The sequence below is a fragment of the Prenolepis imparis genome, unplaced genomic scaffold (assembly GCF_030444845.1).
Source record: "Prenolepis imparis isolate NDT839.2.m4 unplaced genomic scaffold, iyPreImpa1.0 SCAF_6, whole genome shotgun sequence".
Taxonomy (NCBI): domain Eukaryota; kingdom Metazoa; phylum Arthropoda; class Insecta; order Hymenoptera; family Formicidae; genus Prenolepis; species Prenolepis imparis.
The window spans coordinates 17,039,296-17,060,367 of NW_028141164.1; the positions used below are offsets into that span (position 1 = coordinate 17,039,296).

At 29.3% G+C, this 21,072-nt stretch overlaps 1 protein-coding gene across 1 annotated transcript; it reads right to left on the reverse strand.

Moving 5' to 3' along the window:
* Window positions 1–415: 415 nt before the first annotated feature.
* Window positions 416–8,904, reverse strand: LOC145937247 (uncharacterized). The gene is made up of 5 exons (XM_083040184.1): window positions 8,766–8,904; window positions 4,709–4,927; window positions 4,149–4,214; window positions 3,321–3,466; window positions 416–499 (listed from the first exon to the last, which is right to left on the reverse strand). The coding sequence occupies exons 1-5, from the start codon at window positions 8,902–8,904 to the stop codon at window positions 416–418; spliced, it is 654 nt and encodes a 217-aa protein (XP_082896310.1).
* Between the last annotated feature and the right edge of the window lie 12,168 nt (window positions 8,905–21,072).

Consider the following 21,072-nt stretch of genomic DNA (forward strand, 5'->3'; position numbering starts at 1 on the left):
TATTTAGTAAAATAATATGAATATGAGCATATATATATTGTATATACAATAACACAAATCTAATACTTAAACGTATAATAGCATATTGCACATGTAATCATGAATACATAATATCAATGAAAAAATAAAAATAAATGGCTTTGCGCAGTACTGCTTCTTTACATATAATATAAGTATATGAAGAAATAAAAATAAATGGCTTTGTGCAGTGCGGCTTCTCTAACTTTCATTTTTATAAAATTCTCGCAACAACGTGTCAACTTTTAGTTCAATGTGTTGAAATAATTAAAATGAGGTATTCTACTTATTTTTGCATTTGCTTAAATACAAGTAATCTATGTATTATTTTTGAATAAAATATTAAAATACTGCTGATTTGACTGAATAAACATTCTCTGAATAAACATTTATGCATTTAGTGACGCTTAATTTTGCCAGATATATAGTTATGGATCCATGATTTAATTTGAGCAACAGATCGATTAAAGGTTGATTCAGACTATACGGCACGGACCGTCACGTTCCGGCAACGGCACGTATCGACACCGACACGACAAATTTTTGCTTATATTCAGACTGGTTCGACAATCGTCCGTCATCCGTCCGTCAGTTTTACAGCAGTCACAAAATGGACGAATTATCTAGCGATGATGAATTGGCTCTTATAGCCTTACTTTTAGATGAAAATGAATCCGATGTAAAAAAAAGTAAAGAAAGAAAAAAACGAAAATGGGTACATCCCATATTAAAACAAAGAAAACTTGAAGGAGAGCATTGGACTTTGTTTAAAGATTTATTAAAATATGAAGACAAATTTTATCAATATTTTAGAATGCCGCAATGCCAATTTTTTGATTTATTAAAATTAATTGAACCAATATTGCAAAAACAAAATACGTCGTTTCGTGAGGCAATTTCACCGACAGAAAGACTTGCAGTTTGTTTAAGGTAAAGATTTTTTATTGGACACATTTTACAATTTCAATTTCATAATTCAAAATATGATGGCGATTGAGTTGCGATTCTTGAAGGTGAAAAAGATGCTGATATTGTTGATATCGACGGTGACGATGATAGTGATGGTGATGATGAAGGATGTGATGCATTGTATCCAATGTGATAGAATTGTATTTGTGTAGGTGTAGAATGTTGTGTAGAATGATGTTGTGTGGAATGTTGTGTAGAATTATGTTGTGTGGGTGTATTAGGTGCAAAAAATGGTTGTTCCTGCATAATTTGTTTCATTTCCAAGTCAGTGATGATGGAGAATATTTGCGACTTGGCTATGTTTTGGTAATAAGGAGAAAATTTTTTTACACTTGCTGCAATACTTGAAAAAAATGTGTCTATTGGACTGCATTGTTGAGTAGGTGGAGTTTGCGCTTTAATATTTTTTTTCTCCAGCAAATATTTCATCATCACTGTTGATGCCGTTTCTGGTTGTGTTTGATATTTTCCCTTAATCCTAGCCACATTAGTGATACTTTTTCTTTTAATTTCTTTTTGTTTTTGTGACTTTATTTCTTTTTGTGATTCTTCATCCACATCATCACTATTGTCCTTATCATCGTTTCGATTATCTTCTTTATCATCATTTCGATCATCTCCTTTATCATCATTTCGATCATCTCCTTTCTCATCGTTTCGATCATCTCCTTTCTCATTGTTTTTTTCATTATATTCGTTTTCATTCGGTTCATCTTCATTATCATCATCACTAACATCTTCTAAATTACTGCATGTGTCTCTTTCCTGCATGAATGGTAACAGAAACGACATTTCATCTTCAAATTTCCATTTTTTTATTTTTGAGGCGGCCTGTCCACTTTTTGTTTCACGCTTTTTTTTTCTCATTCAAGCTCCCGCAAATAGTGGATCTCAATTTTTTAATTATAAGAAAACGTTTTCCATTGTCCTCTTAGCATTAGTCGATGCACATTACAGATTTATCGCGGTAGATATAGGCGGATATGGTAAGAATAGCGATGGAGGCCTATTTGCCAATTCTAAATTAGGCAAAGCTCTCGAAAAAAATTAATTGAATGTCCCGAAAGACAATGCGCTTCCTAATACGCAGAACGTTATGCCTTATGTCATAGTTGGCGATGAGGCATTTCCATTAAAAAAATATTTACTGAGACCATATCCTGGTTCGCAAATTCAGGGAGATAGATCAAAAAGAATTTTTAATTACCGTCTCTCACGCGCACGAAGAGTTTCAGAAAATGTGTTCGGAATACTGAGTCAAAAATTTCAGCTTTACAATCGAAGACTGAAGTTAAAACCAGAAAATGCAGATAAAATCATTTTGACTATGTGCATTTTGCACAATTATATCCGAGATTATAATATTAACGTACAAGATGGTGCGCATAATAATAGCATTGACGCTGGTTTGCAAAATTTACCACGACAAGGAGGAAGTGCAGCAAATACTGCATTTATTGTTCGAGACGCATTCAAAGAATTTTTTATCACGGAACATGGCCGTGTTGAATGGCAAGACACAATAAATTAGAAACTATTGTATAAGTAGAATAAATTATTAAACTTACCTGGCTGGTTCATTTCTTTCGCAATTCTTCTCCAAGCATTTTCTTTAAATACATTGTCACTATATTTTGCATGGCTCATTACATATAAAGAGTCACAGGATTTAACATTTTCAATTAATTTTTCTTGATCCATTTTTTGCTGCGTCCGTTCACTACTGTTATACATAAGACGCTTGAGCTCAGGAATGATATTAGCTGTATATCATCCCTGAACTCGAGCGTCTTATGTCTGCGATATATATATGTATATATATATATGTATATATATATATATATGTATATATATTATATTATATTATATATATATATATGTATATATATATTATATTATATATATTATATATTATATATTATATTATATATATATGTGTGTATATATATATTATATTATATTATATATATATATATATATATATATATGTATATAATATAATATATATAATATATATATATATATATATTATATTATATTATATTATATTATATTAGCCGAAATGCAACCCGGCCGCAGGCCTGATCTAATTCATACTGGCAGACCCAGCACCGACACGTACCGATACGGACCGGCACGGACCGTCAAAATATTCTTTGCGATAATGTCGGTCAATGCCGGTACGTTCCGTTAACGGAACGTGCAGGTCGATGTCGGTTAGTGTGGACAGTCTCATTTAAAACGCATGTTTTAATGTTTTGTCGTGTCGGTGTCGATACGTGCCGTTGCCGGAACGTGACGGTCCGTGCCGTATAGTTTGAATCAACCTTAACTAAGCACTTATTTTTTTCTTTTACATAGGAAATTTGTTTGTTAGATGGCAGCTTTGAAGTGGTAATTTTCTTTTGAAATTCTTTAATTATTGTATTACGTTCTTCTTCCGTCGAACGTCTTCTTTTTGTTGGACCAAATGGGGATGCTACAAAATAAATTAATCATCTGTCAGATGAATAACACTTCTAAAAAGCAATGATTTACTTAAATTTTATTTAAATTTCTATTTATTTATACTACTAATGGATTACTTTAAAATTCTCTTCAGAGTACTGACAGACTTTCATTAATAATAAAATATTAAAATTATAATTATAAGAATGAAAAGAAATAATAATACAAAAATAAAAAAATATAAAATAATATAAAAATAAAAAATATAAATAATATAAATAAATATAAATTTAAATTAAGCTAATATGTGTGGGATCACTATCATTTATCATTATTATTTTTTTAACCAAATATTGTTATTATGTACATTAACGTTGTATCAAAATGCATTATACATAAAAGCTCAATATATATACTTTGACATAGCCATATGAAAACACAACACTAGATAATATTTAAGAGAATTCACTCTGATTTGATAAATTTATAAAAGTTGAATAAAATATGTAAAAGTGGGAAAATAAACTTACTACTGCGACGTTTCTTTATCTTTGGGGAATAAGTTTCGTCAGAATCATTGTCGTTATTCATAATTGCATGATTTGGACGCATAATTTTCCTTTTTACAGATTTTTGTTGTCCATCTGTTATGCAAATTTTAGGAATTTTGCTTCCTGTTTGTACTAAAGGAGGCTTACGTGAACTTATCATACATGTTTCGGCATCGCTTTCCGATTCTACACTCGAGGTATCTTTGTTTGTACCTTGCATCTCTTCTTCTTCTGTTAGTAATAATACAATATTATGATAATTATTATGTAAATATATATAAACCAATTCTTGAAACTATAAGGCTATTATGTGCCACAATCGCGGATGTTGATGCGTAGAAATTGAGTAAAGCAGAATGAACGCAATAATGAAACGTATCATTCTCAATTTGTGCCCATTTCAGTAAACAAAGTATGAATATATCATATTTATACTTGACATATTCATACTTTGACTTAGTAGGATTCAAACGTAACGTTTTATTGTTGCATTCATTACTACTCCGCTCGATTTCTACGCAAAGACATCCATAATCGTGGTACACATTAGCCTTAATCTCTTAAATCTTGGTTTATAGGTACTTATTTTGTCCGATTTTTTCTTCTAATTAAATAGATATATTAAAAATACAGAAAAATTGAAAAAAGGAATACAATAATTAATATATATTATGAAAAGAACTTGTGTACATATATAATAATAAAATAAATAGTGCATATACCTAAATCACTATTATTCGATTGCTGTTGCTCATTTTCACCTAATGCTGCTTGAAGAAATTTCGTCATACGAACGATCTCTATAGCTGCTATTGACTGCCGATAGTGGCGTTTATGAATTTTCTCGTGATGTCCCATAAAGTTCGCCAAATCATCCACTTCATTTTCAGATAAATTCAACGTAATGCACGTTGTAGCAATATGTTTACGTAATTCAGTACCTCTTAATAAATGTGGTATTTGTGCACCACATTTTTTAGAAAAATATCGCATAAGGATACACGCTCTTAAATATTTGAAATGGCGTTTAGTGCTACTAGGTATGCCAAACACATATGGACTTTTTTCAGGAACATTTGCATCCTTTCGATGCTTCAAAATTAGTTCAATACATTGAACTAATTCAATGTCTAAAATCACAGGCACTGTGCGTCCCAATTTCCCACGAATTAAGAATCTTACGTATTTATCAGCAACCTACATATACATATATACAAAAGTTATAGATTATTATTTTACATATTATTTTGCATTATATACCATATTTTGCGTAATTTAATTACACACAAAAATAATATTTATATATAAATAATAATTAATAACAATACTAATACTAATAATAATTATTATTATAAATAAATAATAGTAATAATAATTTTTACCTGCTGTAATTTTGTGCCTAATGATTTATATAAATCTAAATGAGTTTCTTTCGTTATACCTTCGCGAGTATGAAAATCTTCGATAGTAATCCGTTCTATTTCTCCTGCTCTTCTTCTATTAAAAACTTGTGCGGACGTAAATGTAACTCTTGCAAGTTCTAGCCATGTTGCGTATTGAAATTTCTTCTGAAGTTTTGCGTATAATAATTTTCTTTCGCTATTTAGATATGAGTGTAACTTTTTTATATCTTCCATAGATGGAAGCGTAACTTTTTTCTGTCTTTTATTTTGTGTTATATTTTCTTTTACTGTTTTGTTTATAGATATCTTCTTGTACTAATTTCAAAAAGTTTTCTGTAGTATTTTGCTTTTCTATATCATTAGCTTTTATGCATTCTGTTATTAACAAATTACCAATTTGTTTTAAATTTGTCCCAATATTTGACGCAACTGATGGTGCACCGTATTTTCTATTAATATCATCAAAATGAGCTACTTTATTTACTGCTTTAAGACAATCATCATATATGGAAGGATTATATATATCAGAAAACTCTGTTACGTTAGAGTTATACTCTTTCACTGCGATAAGAAACCTTCCTAATAATCGAAGTCTAGCACGTATCATATCTTGTTGGTGTTGATGATTATACTTGATACATAATTTATTTGCATATGTTATTAATAATTTATCGTATTTAATACATTATGTAACATCATCTTCCGTCAAAACTGGGAATAAAACTTTTCTTACTGTCTCACTTGCACATTCATGGATTCTTCCCATCACAGCACGTCCTAAAATTTGTACATTTCTGCCTTTGGATACACCTACACATTCCTTAAAATGATGCCTGATATTATTTTTAGTGAACCATCCTTTACACTTTGCGCAACTCGTAAAATCTTGTACTGTTTTGCAACTATTTTTGGCAGGCCTTCGACAAACAATTAATTCTCCCGTATTTAAAGAAGGATCTGTATTGTATATGAAATTCCCTTTCTTCCTAATAGACTCTATAATTTTTTTTCTTTCTAAATTACCTGCAATAAGAATAATATTAGATAATGTATATTAATAAAAATTATAATATATTAATATATTAACAAAATAAATTAACAAGATTATTAATATTTATAAAAAATATACAATAAAATTTTATAGAATTCTACAGAATTAAAAAATATGATCACCTTTTGGTAATAATAAAAATTTTTTTACTTCAGGTTCCAATTTATGCACGTTTTCTAAATGACGTGCAATTTTACTCTGAAACTTTTTGCAATAGTAGCAAAAATTTTTTTTTTGAAGTCCCTTAGGTTGAGAGAATGGAACATATAAATTGTCTTCTCTACAACCAAATGTATTTATAGAAGAAAGGTCTATCAGTGACTCTGAAGAATTTTTATCATTAGCTGTAGAAACGTTATTGTGGATGCTTTCATGTTCTGTAGTTTCTTTGTCAATTGTAATTTCCGATGCTGAAGGTAGATATTCAGAAGTACTTGATATGTTTGCACAAGCAATGTTGTCATTAATATTTTCATCATCACAGGAAGTCATTATATTATTATCACTATCATTATAATTCATAGAAGTTTTGGCGTTAGTGAGATCATTTAAGATACTAGAATTATTATCATCGTCAAAGGGAAATATCATGACGTCATTGAGAACAACACCAGTTTCAGACACATTGGAATTGTTATTGTCACAGGAAAATGTCACATTATTATAAGAATTATTACTATTCATAAAATTATTGATATTAATATCAGTATCTACATGACAGTTATTGTCATTATCACAAAAAAATATCACGTTATTATCAAAATCAGTGTCATTTGTAGAATTGTTGGCATTAATAGTACTATCTACTACATTATAATTTCTGTCATTACAGGAAAATGTAACGTTAAGTTTGGTAGCCTTTATTCTATTCTGCTTATTATCATTGGAAAATCTCATGGCATTATTACAACCAACATTTTTCTTAGGATTATTATTGACACAACTTTTATCATTTATTGCACTGTGATCATGTTCATTAGAAAATGTAACGTTCTCATCTAAATCAGTACCATTCGTAGAATTATTGGTATTAATAGTATTATCCACTATGCTATTACTTTTATTATTATCGCAGGAAAATAATATATTATTATCAGGATCATTATTATTCGTAGAATTATCGGTATTGATATTATTTACCGTTTTACAGCCACCGTTATCATAAAAAAATATCACATTATTATCAAAATTAATATTATTTGTAGAAGTAATGGCATTAGTAGTACTATCTATTATATCATTATCTTTGTCATTACCGCAGAGAAATAATATATTATTATCAAGATTATTATCATTCGTAGAATTATTTGTATTAATATTAGTAGTTACTGTTTTATATCTATTGCTATTATCATAAGAAGTAGTTAAATTAAGATTCATTGTCTTTACTGTACTATGCATATTATCACAGTCCTTCGAAAATATGGCCTTATCACAATCAGCATGTTTCTTAGGATTGACACAACTTTCATCATTTATTGCACTGTGATCATGTTCATTAGAAAATGTAACGTTTTCATCTAAATCAGTATCATTCGTAGAATTATTGGTATTAATAGTATTATTCACTATGCTATTACTTTTATTATTATCGCAGGAAAACAATATATTATTATCAGGATCATTATTATTTGCAGAATTATCAGTAATATCACTGATTACCGTTTTACATCCGTTGTTAGAAGGCACATGTTTTATAAGATTATTGATGTCAGTTTCACCATTTAATGCATTGTCGTCGTGTCTATTATCAAGAAAAGATACTAAATTATTGTCAAAAGCAATAGCATTATTCAAACTGTTAGTATTAATATTCTTATTAGTATAATTCATATTGATAGCACAAGCATCTTGTGGTATTTCTGTAGTTCCTGCAAGGAAAAGTAATTATTGTAGAAAATAGGAATGCAATATATTGCATGTAATTTTAGAATTTTAAACTGTAATACTTACTGTTATTATCATTGACAACTAATTTTACATTCTCCAAAACAATACGTGGATTATTTGCATTTAAACTTTTAGCAATTGCAGAAAGATCGTCTTTATTTTCTGTAAAAATATATAAAGTAATTTAAATTATTTGGATACAATTAACCAGAAATAAACGCGTTTGATGCAAGAATTTAACTGAAAAGAAAATTAAAAAAGTGGTGCTGTGCAAAAACTTTTTTTTTTTATATTAATATTAACCTGTCAAAAATCAAATAAATGAGTTATGTGCTTAATATGCACAATACTAGAGAACCGAGGTTCTCTACACAATACTATTGCGACGAAAACATTTTATATTACTTTAAATAAATATAGAGTGGTGATACTTACTATTCTGTGCAATTGTACGTATAATACATGTTTTTTTACGATTCCTATTAACTGGACATTTAACGTGTATTCTCCCGTGTTTTATATTTGTCACATGATATTTATGATAATTACAAAAGAATAATATATATTGTGACATTTTTCACTTAATGTGATTCAATGTACAAACTAAACGAAATAATTTTTATTAAAAGTAAACCGAAATCTTCTTAAACATATCAAGCATCTCATGCAATGTTGTCAAATTCGGAGGCGCAGTTCCCGCCAAATCACAGTAGAGAAGATACTAATCGAAAGCCGCGTATACATGAACTCGACGCTTCGTCTAATGGCTCTGGCAGACCAGCGCAATTTCGCGACACGCGACGCGCGATATCCAATGAGCGTACAGCTTTTCGAAAAAAGCCATAAGTTTCGGAAAAGCAAAAGAAGATAGATGTATGATTTTCTATCTCCTTCCCACCAAACCGGCAACGATATGATATTTGATATGTGTGACATGTTACAGCGTTACATATTTATAGCTTTACATGTTTTTTTGCAGCTTTTTTGTATTATATATTTATATTACAATTGGAAGAAAATAAATTACTGTATTAAAGCAATACAGCTTTAAATAATATTATTTTTATTTAAGTATATACAGGGTGTCCCAGAGCACTTGTGCCAACGCTCGTGAGCAGATAGGGCACAGTAACTGAACAGAAAAGTCTTTATATCATTTTGCTAAATTCGCAATAATTATTGCGTTATTAATTAAAATATTTGAGCGAATGAGCGAATGGAAAGCGGTAGGCCGGAATTGGTGGGCATGTAAAATGACTTATTTGTTTACGTCGCTTAGTAACAAAAGCAGCATCTGAGCGAGCGGCAAGCAATCTCACCGCGCCGAGAAATATGATACTGCTTTTGTTACTAAGCGACATAAACAAATAAGCCATCCCACATGTTTACCGATTCCGGCCTACCGCTTTCCATCCGCTCATTCGCTCAGATATTATAATTAATAACTCAATAATTATTGCGAATTTAGCAAAATGGTATAAGACTTTTCTGTTCAGTTACTGTGCCCTATCTGCTCACAAGCGTTGGCACAAGTGCTCTGGGACACCCTGTATATACTTAAATAAAAATAATATTATTTAAAGCTGTATTGCTTTAATACAGTAATTTATTTTCTTCCAATTGTAATATAAATATATAATACAAAAAAGCTATCGCTCACGAGCGTTGGCACAAGTGCTCTGAGACACCCTGTATATTATTTTATTTACTGCACATAAAAGTATTCGCATAAGATAATCAAAATTTTATTAAATTAATTAATTTGATTAACTCAATTTATTTAATTTTTTAAAACATTTTATATAATTTATACCAATATATTTTTTTATATAAAATATTAAATATTTATCTAAAGCACACTTTATAATTCTAGATTATAATATTTTTTCAAACTCGGAATGGAAAAGAATTGATAAACCGCGTCCAGACTTATGTCGTATCACCGTATCGTATCGTGATCGCGTATCATGATCAAGCCGCGTATACATGAATTAGGCCCTGCGCACAATAGACAAAATATTAGGAATAAATATTAAATATTAAGAATAAGAATTATTTTAAAATAATAAAATAAAAAAACTCTGATATAAAAATACAAATTCGGGTATAAAGGGCTCTTATTAGCTTATTAACCCTTTTACTAGTCCTTTATATCCGAATTTGTATTTTTATATCAGTCTTTTTGAGTTTATTATTTTACAATCTAATATTTAATCAAATATAAATCGGGAATAGATTGGCTATTCGAGCCGTACGCGGATGTCGGTGCGTCGATTCCAACGAAAATTAATTTTTCGTTGGAATTAACTAATTGTGCACGGGGCACACATTTTGCTTGGTACACCGCCAAGACTTTATTAAGGAACAATCTCAATTCGAGATTTTTAATTCTTAGTGTCTAATATTTAATATTTATTCCTAATATTTTCTCTATTGTGCGCAGGGCCTTAGGCCGAGTTTCCACTGAGCGTGTCACGCGTCGCGTCAACGAGTTATAACCAATCAAAACATTCCATTGTAATAACATTATTACAATGGGATGTTTTGATTGGTTATAACTCGTTGACGCGACGCGTGACGCGCTCAGTGGAAATTCGGCCTTAGCCGAAGCGTCGAGTTCATGTATACGCGGCTTTCGATTGATATCTTTTCTACTGATTTGGCGGGCCTGTACCTTCCGAATTTGGCAACATTGCAAGAAATGCTTGATTAAAATTTCGGTTTATTTTCAATAAAAATCATTTCGTTTCGTTTAGTTTGTACATGATTGAATCACATTATGTGAAAAATGTCACAATATATATTATTCTTTTGTAATTATCATAAATATCATGTGACAAATATAAAACACGGGAGAATACGCGTTAAATATCCAGTTAATAGGAATCGTAAAAAAACATGTATTATACGTACAATTGCACAGAATATTAAGTATCACCATTCTATATTTATATAAAGTGATATAAAATGTTTTCAGCGTAATAGTATAGTGCATTGAGCATAACAGCACATAACCTATTTATTTGATTTTTGTGATTAATATTAATATAAGTCGTAAAACTTTAAACGTAAAAGTTTTTGCACGACACCGCTTTTTTAGTTTTTCTTTCAGTTAAATTCTTGCATCAACGCATTAATTTCTGGTTAATTGCATCTAAATAATTAAAATTATTTTATTTATTTTTACAGAAAATAAAGATGACGATCATTTTGCAATTGCTAAAAGTTTAAATACAAATAATCCACACATTGTTTTGGAGAATATAAAATTAGTTGTCAATGATAACAACAGTAAGTATTACAGTTTAAAATTCTAAAATTACATGCAATATATTACATTTCTATTTTCTACAGTAATTACTTTTCCTTGCAGGAACTACAAAAATACCACAAGATGCTTGCGCTATCAATATGAATTATACTAATAAGAATATTAATACTAACAGTTTGAGTAATGCTGATTTTGACAATAATATAGTATCTTTTCTTAATAATAGACACGGCGACAATGCATTAAATGGTGAAACTGACATCAATAATCTTATGAAACATGTTGATTCTGATAATGTCATATTTTCAAAGGACTGTGATAATAAATATAGCGCAGTGAAGGCTGTGAATCTTAATATAATAGCTTCTTATGGTAATAGCAACATAATCAGTAACTACTAATAATTGTATCAATATTAATAATTGTACGAGTGACAATAATTCCAAAAATAATATATTAAATCCCTGCGATAATGATCATAATAGATAATACTACTAATGCCAATAATTCTACAAATAATACTGAATTTGATAATAAGATGATATTTTCTTATGATAAGAGCAATGGCTGTGAAACGGTATAGATGGTGATATCAATACCACTAATTAATAATAATTAATATTTCTATGAATGATAATGATCCTAATCGATATATCTTTTTCCTGCAATAATAATAACGATTATAACATAGTAGATGGTACTATTAATGTCAACAAATTTTGGAATAATACTGGTTTTGATAATAACGTAATATTTTCTTGTGATAATGCCAATAACTGCAATGTAGATAGTGATACTAATATCAATAATTTAAGAATAGTAATAATTCTTATAATGTGACATTTTCCTGTGACAATAACAATACCAATGTTTCTGAAACTATTGTTCTCAATACTGCTATATTTTCCTTTGACAATAATAATAATTTTAGTCTGTTATATAATCTCAGTAACGTCAAAACATCTATGATTTATAATGATAATGATAATAATATGTTTTTCTGTATGATGAATATATTATTAACAACTTTGCTTGTGTAAACATCAAATACTTACAAATATCTACTTTCAGTATGGGAAATTACAATTGACAAAGAAACTACTATTCTCTCAACTTAAGGGACTTCGAAAAAAGAATTTTTGCTACTATTGCTAAAAACTTCAGAGTTAAAGTGCACGTTATTATATTTATTTATAAAAGGTAAATAAATTAGAACCTAAAGTAAAAAAAATTTTATTATTATCAAAAAGTGATCATATTTAATTCTGTAGAATTCTATAAAATTTTATTGTATATTTTTTGTAAATATTAATAATCTTGTTAATATGTCTTCTTAATATAATATTAATAATTTGTTATAATTTTTATTAATATACATTATTTAATATTATTTTTATTGTAGGTAATTTAGAAAGAAAAAAAATTATAGAATCTATTAGGAAGGAAGGGGATTTCATATATAATACAGATTCCTTCATAAACACGTGAGAATTAATTTATTAGAGGCTTGCCAAGAATAGTTGTAAAACAGTACCAGTTGCACAAGATGTAAAGGATGGTTTACTAAAAATAATATCAGAATGTTACACCCATTTAAAAAGCAAAAGAAAATTATTGTATGCAAAGCTTCAGGAGAAATTTATGCACAAAACATGGCTGAAATTTGTAAAAGTTACACTAACGTTGTAAAAGTTACACTAACGCACAAGAACTTACATTTAATAGAAGAAAAACAGGAGAAATCGAACGTGTTACTATAGAAGATTTCCATACTCGCGAAGGTATAACAAAAATAACTCATTTAGATTTATACAAATCATTATACATAAATTTACAACAGGTATTAATTATTTTTTATGTGTAAGTAATGCAAAATATAATATACAATGCAAAATAATAATCTATAACTTTTGTATATAGGTTGCTGAATAAATACGTAAGATTCTTAATTCGTGGGAAATCGGGACGCATAGTATCTGTAATTTTAGACATGGAATTAGTTTAATGTATTGAACTAATTTTGAAGCATTGAAAAGATGCAAATGTTTCTGAAAAAGAATTTATACATATTTGGCATCTAGGAGTATTAAGTGCTATTTCAAATACTTACCTTATGCGATATTTTTCTAAAAAAATGTGGTACACAAATACCGCATTCATTAAGGGGTACTGAATTACGTAAACACTGCTACAACGTGCATTACGTTGAATTTATCTGAAAATGAAGTGGATGATTTGGCGACATGGGGGACGTCACGAAAAAATTCATAAACGCTATTATCGGTAATCAATAGCAGCAGTAGAGATTATTTGTATGATGAAGTTTCTTCAAGCAGCATTAGATGAAAATGTGCAACAACAATCCAATAATAGTGATTCAAGTAAATGCACTATTTGTTTTCTTATTCTATATGTATTGTTTATTCTATATATATTATTCTATATGTTAATTATTCTATATATGTATTATTCTATATAAATTATTCTAAATTTACGAGTTTTTTTTATAAGATACGTTAATTATTGTATACTTTTTTTCATTTATCTGTAATTTTATTATATCTATTTAATCAGAAGAGAAAATTAGGCAAGACTACATAAACTGAAATTTACGAAATTAAGACTAATGTGTGTCACAACCACGATTGTCTATACATAAAAATCAAGCGAATTAGCAATAAATGCAACAATGAAACATTTCGTTACCAATTTGGATATTCTTAAGTCAAAATACATTGAATGTCAAATATAAATATGATATATTTATACTTTGTTGACTAAAAGTGGTCCAAATTGAGAACGATACATTTCATTATTGCGTTCATTCTGCTTTGCTCAATTTCTATGCAATAACACCGCGGTTGTGGCACATAGTAGCCTTAGTTTAAAAACGGTTTATATATATTTATATAACAATATATATATTTACATATAACAATTACATATATTTACATAAAAATTACATATATTTACATAAAAATTACATATATTTACATAATTATCATAATTTTATATTATTAAACAGAAGAAGAAGTGCAAAATATAAATAAAGATATCTCGAGTGTAGAATCGGAAAGCAATGCCAAAACATATATGATAAGTTCACGTAAGCCTTTTTCAGTACAAACTGGAAGCAAATTTCCTAAAATTTGCATAACAGATAGGCTAGAAAAATTTGTAAAAAGGATAATTATGCGTCAAAGTCATGCAGTTGCGAATAACGATATTGATTCTGATAAAACTTATTCCCCAAAGATAAAGAAACGTCGCAGTAGTAAGTTTATTTTCATTTCTACATATTTTATTTAGCTTTTACAAATTTATTAAATAATAGTGTATTCTCTTAAATATTATTTAATGTTGTGTTTTCATGTGATTATGTCAAAGTATATATATGTATAAAGCTTTTATATATAATACATTTTACTACAATTTTAATATACATAATAACTATTTAATTTAAAAATGATTAATTAACATTGGTCCCACATTAGTTTAATTTAAATTTTCATTTATTTATATTATTTATATTTTTTATTTTTATATTATTCTATATCTTTTTATTTCTACATAGATTACTATTTTCATATATTCTTATAATTATAATTTTGATATTTTATTATTAAATTAAACATTTTTCAGTACTTTGAAGAGAATTTTAAAATAATCAGAAAAGTTACCCAGTGAGAAATGATGGTCGAATCGATGTCGATTCGACGTTGAATCAACGTCAATTTTGTTGAATTGATGTTGAATTGACGTCGATTCGACCAATCATTTCTCGCTGGGTAATATAAGTAAATGGAAATTTAAATAAGGTTCAAATGGACCATTACACACATTGTAGAAGTCTTATTAATTATAATAGATGATTAATTTATTTAGTAGCATCTCCATTTGGTTCAACAAAAGGACGTAGGATGGAAGAAGAATGTAATATAATAATTAAAGAATTTCAAAAGAAAATTATCACTTCACATTTAACTGCCATCTAACAAGGAAATTGCCTATGTAATAGAAAAAAATAAAAATTTGTATTGTTAGAAAAATATATATATAAATTCTTTGTTAATTGATCTGTTGTCAAATTAAAATATGGATCCATAACTGTATATCTGCAAAATTAAGCATCACTAACAATAAGTGCATAAATGTTTATTCAGAAGTATTTTATTCAAAAATAATACGTGGATTACTTGTATTTAAGCAAATTCAAAAATAAGTAGTATACTTAATTTTAGTTATTTCGACACAATAAATGAAAAGTTAACTCGTTGTTTCAAGAATTTTATAAAAAAGAAAGTTAGAGATGCGATATTGCGCAAAACCATTCATTTTTATTTTTTCATATACTGATATTATGTTTTCCTGATTACATGTATAATATGCTATTATATGTACTATTAGATTTATGTTATTACTCTTATGTATATATATATATATATATATATATATATATATATATGCTTATATGCATTGCTATTTTTTATATATAATATACATATATATACAAATATGTACAAATATATTTTAAACTACTTTAAATAAATATAAAATAATACTCTTTTGTGCGATTATACATAAAAAATATATTTTTACAACTTCTATTATCTGTACGTTTAATGTTTTATCTTTCTGTATTTCTTACCTTTACATAATAACATTTAAATTCATTAGATCGTTGAAAGAAATAAATTAATAGTTATTTTTTGAGATAGATGTTGGGAATCACCAGTTAATAAAAATAATAATTAATAACTCCTTTTCTCTCGTCCAAACTGGCAAATTAATAGTTAATTTCGACATTAATTACTTACAATTAAATAATTGTTCTAAAACGCAGACATCAACTATGCTCTTTCTGATTCTTATCAATCCTTAAAACTGCAACATTCTATACAATGGCAACTTCTGGAACATTACTATTTTCAATAGATCTAATAATAAAGACTGAGTCTGTTGCATTGTAACTTTCGAAATAGAATAATGCTATTAATTATTAAAACGATGTTACGTATAAATTAATAGTAACATAAATCAATAGTAACAAGTATCATAAATTTGCTTAATTTAAATTAACTTAATTTAAATTATGAAAGTGTAAAGAACATAATATGCAAGTATGCATTGTAAATTTAATATATAGCTATATGTATACAATGGCAACATTTATTTGTATAAAAATGTGCTTATCTTGAAAATTTTAGATGTTTTCAGGTCCATATATGGTCAGATATACATTAAAAACAAGTCATTTATTTTTAAGAAAAGTCTTTAGTTGTTAAATGTAATATTTAATTGACACATTATATATATTTATAACATTAAATCATTCGTAAAAGTAAAAATATTATTGTTACAACTTCTAATTCGTACATACATATACAATACACATTACCATCATTCATATAATTTGCAATTGATATTCTTTTATCATTAATATAATAATTAATATAACTTTAATTTCGTATAAAACAAACCGTTCGCAAAACTAAGACTAATATAAACCCCAATAATGAATGTTGACACATAAAAATCGAACATAGCAGCTGGAATACAACTCCAAAACGAATTGCACATTATATTTTTTACACTTTCATAACTGCACTACCAATAAAATAGATTGAATTGATATTTATTGTTATTGTTGATGTCTATACCTAACCTAACATCGTTTAATAACTATTTTTTTATATATACAATAACTATTTATACAACTATATTAATAGTCATTATTCATTTTCTAAAATCACATGTGTGTGATTCGATTATGTAATATTATACATCTTATTATACTTATGTATTGAAAATAATTATGTCCCGGAGACTGCCATTGTATGATAATGTGGCAGTTTTGAGGTCTTTAGATAAATCATAGTCAATGCCTTAAAAGTTAAGAATAATATTAAGACAATTAAATAAATGACCGAAATTAATGTTTGGTAATCTAACAACTTTTACTTTCACTAATAACTTCATAATCTCTAGTAAATAGACCCAGGTACCGCAATTGACTGTTACAGATACATGTGGCAGATATATAACAATTATATAAAGAGAAATTCCTTAAATTATCAAATATTAATTATTTAAGTAACTATTTGTCTTCATATTACGCTTATTGTTAGTGTTCCAAACACAGACATTGTCAATGATTTTTCGGTCCCCAAAGCTGCCACATACTATATATAGTGGCAGTTTTCGGAACATTATATAATAACTTTCAATAGATTTAGTATTAAATAACTGAATCTCTTGCAATGTAATTTTTGAAATTGAATAATGATTATTACTATTATTAAAAAAGTTACAGATATTTCTATTGTATAACAATAAATATCAAAAATATTATTATGTCCTGGAAACCGCGGCTTTATATAAAGTTGTATAGCTACAAAAGGGCATATTTCAGTACATTATTATATTTTGCCTTTGATAAATATTAAACGCAATTTCTTATAATTAAAATTATTAGATTCTATTTCCTAAATGTATTTCTATTGATGGAAAGTGATTCTATACCGTTTGTAGCGTAATATATACAAAATAAAAGAAAGTCCGGAAAACTGCCCATCCATATATAACTAAATTGGCCAAAGAAAATATAGCATATAAAAATAAAAGAGAGATATATATAGGTATCTATTAATGCTCTGCGTAATATAAGATAATAAAATCAGGTAGTATAAAAATGTCCTGAAAACTGCCTCTGGACATATATATATATATATATATATATATATATATATATATATATATGTAAAATATATTTATTATATATTTATAAAATTAATAAATCAATTAATTTTAAGACAATTAAAATAAAATTCTTTTTATGTATTAAATATATCTAAACATCTTTCTTATTTACATACCTGAATATATTTCTTTTAAAAATTTTCTGATCCTTTAGTATTTTCTAATTTTTCCCTTTTTCTTTCTCTGAACTTTTCTTTGATCTGTCCTTTCCTTTTAATTCTTTGCCTCCTTTCTTAAAGAATTTTTAAAGAAGAAGAAACAGTTATATAATAAATTAATTAAAGAGATATAATCTTAATAAATATTATATATAATATTATATATATATATATATATATATATATATATATATATATATTGTGACGTGACGTTTTTTACCCCCGTCACAGGGCCGGAACAGCCCGGCCGAGGAAGGGTCGAGAGAGAGGGCGAATTTTGGTCGGCGAGCGACGAACTTTTCTTCGTCGACTCGCCTTTAGTTATTTAAGTCCCGTAGATTTACCGAGTGGAAGTGAGTGGTCGGAGAAGGCCCTAATGTATCGAAGGGAGCAGCCATCGTGGGATGGCGGAAATTTGCAGCAAGAATGGACGACCTGGGTGGAAGCGGTGCGTTCGGGGACGCCGGATAACGCAGTCAAGTAAGGTCTTTATCGTAAAATAAATGAAATAGTAAGCAAGGGCCCGTTACTGCCGAATACGTTTTACAGCCTCGGATAGCGGAAGGAACTGAGCGGAGGAGCACATAAAAGGGTACCGACATCTCAAGACAGGGATGACTACTCCAATGGGGCCGCCGGCATCGTCCCGAAGAAATCGGAACCGTCGGAGACTGATCACCTCTCGGCGAGTCCGTCAGCAAGTCGACAACCATTAGAGAAGGAGAGAAGCAGTTATTCGGGACGTACAGCGAGCAGCCATATAATCCGCACCAACATTCCGAAACGTACCGAGAGCGGTTTCGAAATTACCGGAGCAACGAGGCCCGCAAGGATCGACTAGTGTCGAAAAAGGATCAAGGATCGATTATCGGCGGCGCGCGCAGCGCCACAGGCGCCGGCTACCGGCGTACCGTGAGCCCAGAGTCGTACACACCTCCATATAGTTAGCAGACGAATTAGAGATTTCTTATTTTCTATTATACCAATCGCTTGGGAATCATTTGGGCAAATTTAGGAATAGATTCTCATAGTTTAGGAAATAGTAGTTTATTTATAATTATTTAAAATAAATTGAGCGTATAGTTAGCAGACATAAATTTAAAAAATATTTTTTTTTATTGTAATTGACGTGAAATTATTTGGGAAACACGTCTGTAATGTTCTTAGCCTTTGGGAAATAATTATTTTATCTGAAAATCAAGTTTAAAGTACATTTATTAGACATCAATTAGACAAATTTTATATTTCTTATTTTTCTTTATTATTTCTTATTTTTTCTTATTGTAATCATTTGAGAATCATTTGGACAAATTTAGGAATATATTTTCATAGTTTTAAGACTAATAGTTTATTTATAATTACAGAAAATTAATTAAGAATGAATAGTTAGCAGATCTAAGATTCGTCATAACGGTATAAATAAACAAATTTAGCGACTATAAATAAAAATTGAATATATTGTGACGTTGCCGTCACGACGCGCGTCCCTCCAGCCGAAATCGCGGGGCAAGGGCCGAGTGGCCGCGCCACGCGAGAGAGAGAGAGCACGAGAGCCACCGATTTTCCCCGGAGAAACGGCTTGCGACATCGAGATCACATTTATTAATTCGCGTTTATTTTTATTTTTTTTGTCGTACACGGAGCGTTGTCGAGAGGAAAGAGCGAAATAATACCGACAACTTGGAAAGGACATAAAAAACAACCTTATTTACAAAAATTGGCATTTGGCTGACTCAAGGGCACGGCCGTTACAGCGCGGATCACGTCAATCCTCAAAACAGGGCAAGGACGCACATCGCAAGGGCGAGAAAGTCACCCCAGATCCACGAGGGCGGATCTTATCGAGCTACCGTTCAGAGGGACCGAAAAGTAATCTCGGACACCCCTCCGGATATTACAAGGCCCGAGGACCGGCGAAGCCGCCAAGAACACGGCGTAATTAACGCCGAAAACAATTATCGCGAATTCTCGATAAGGGCGCTGTTGCCCTAAGTACGGCCGTGCGTAAACCGCGCGGCGGCGATCAGTCGTGCGAAGCGATAATTGGATGGGCGTCCGCGCAACCCCTTTCGCGCAGGATTGAGTCCCGATTCCCGATATCGATTCGGGGCAGTAGATCCGACACTCTTGTGCTGCCTGTCCTGCGCGTCGCGTGTTCGCTCCATTCAGTTGATATCGAGGCAACGATATCCCGAATCACCGGAGACGCAGAGGTGCCCAAGGAGAGAGATTACCGTATCGGTGAGGTCACCCGTGCCGCTATCTATATATATATATAGCTTTTGTAATGTTCTGGAATGTTGCTGTAACATTCTCATGAAATATTACAATTGTATGTTTCTGTAATGTCTCTACAACGTTACATTGCAACTTGCAAGATTGTAACATTGCCGCAATGTAACTGCAATGTTCTGTGCTGTATGGGATATATAAATATGTGAAAGAAAATTATAGAATTTTAATTATTTAAAATATATTTTATTTAGTCTCTTGAAGAAAACATTTACATGTTCCTTTTTAATTCAATTATTATTCTCTGCATATTTTACAGTTA

Excerpts from the sequence above, each read along its gene's own strand:
- LOC145937247 (XM_083040184.1), bottom strand. The coding sequence starts at position 8,904 with ATGTCACAATATATATTATTCTTTTGTAATTATCATAAATATCATGTG. Across the intron at positions 4,928-8,765 it reads ACGTACAATTGCACAGAATA|GTACTGAATTACGTAAACAT; the intron begins GTAAGTATCACC and ends ATTTATTAAGAG. Across the intron at positions 3,467-4,148 it reads GGAAAGCGATGCCGAAACAT|CATCCCCATTTGGTCCAACA; the intron begins GTATGATAAGTT and ends TTTATTTTGTAG.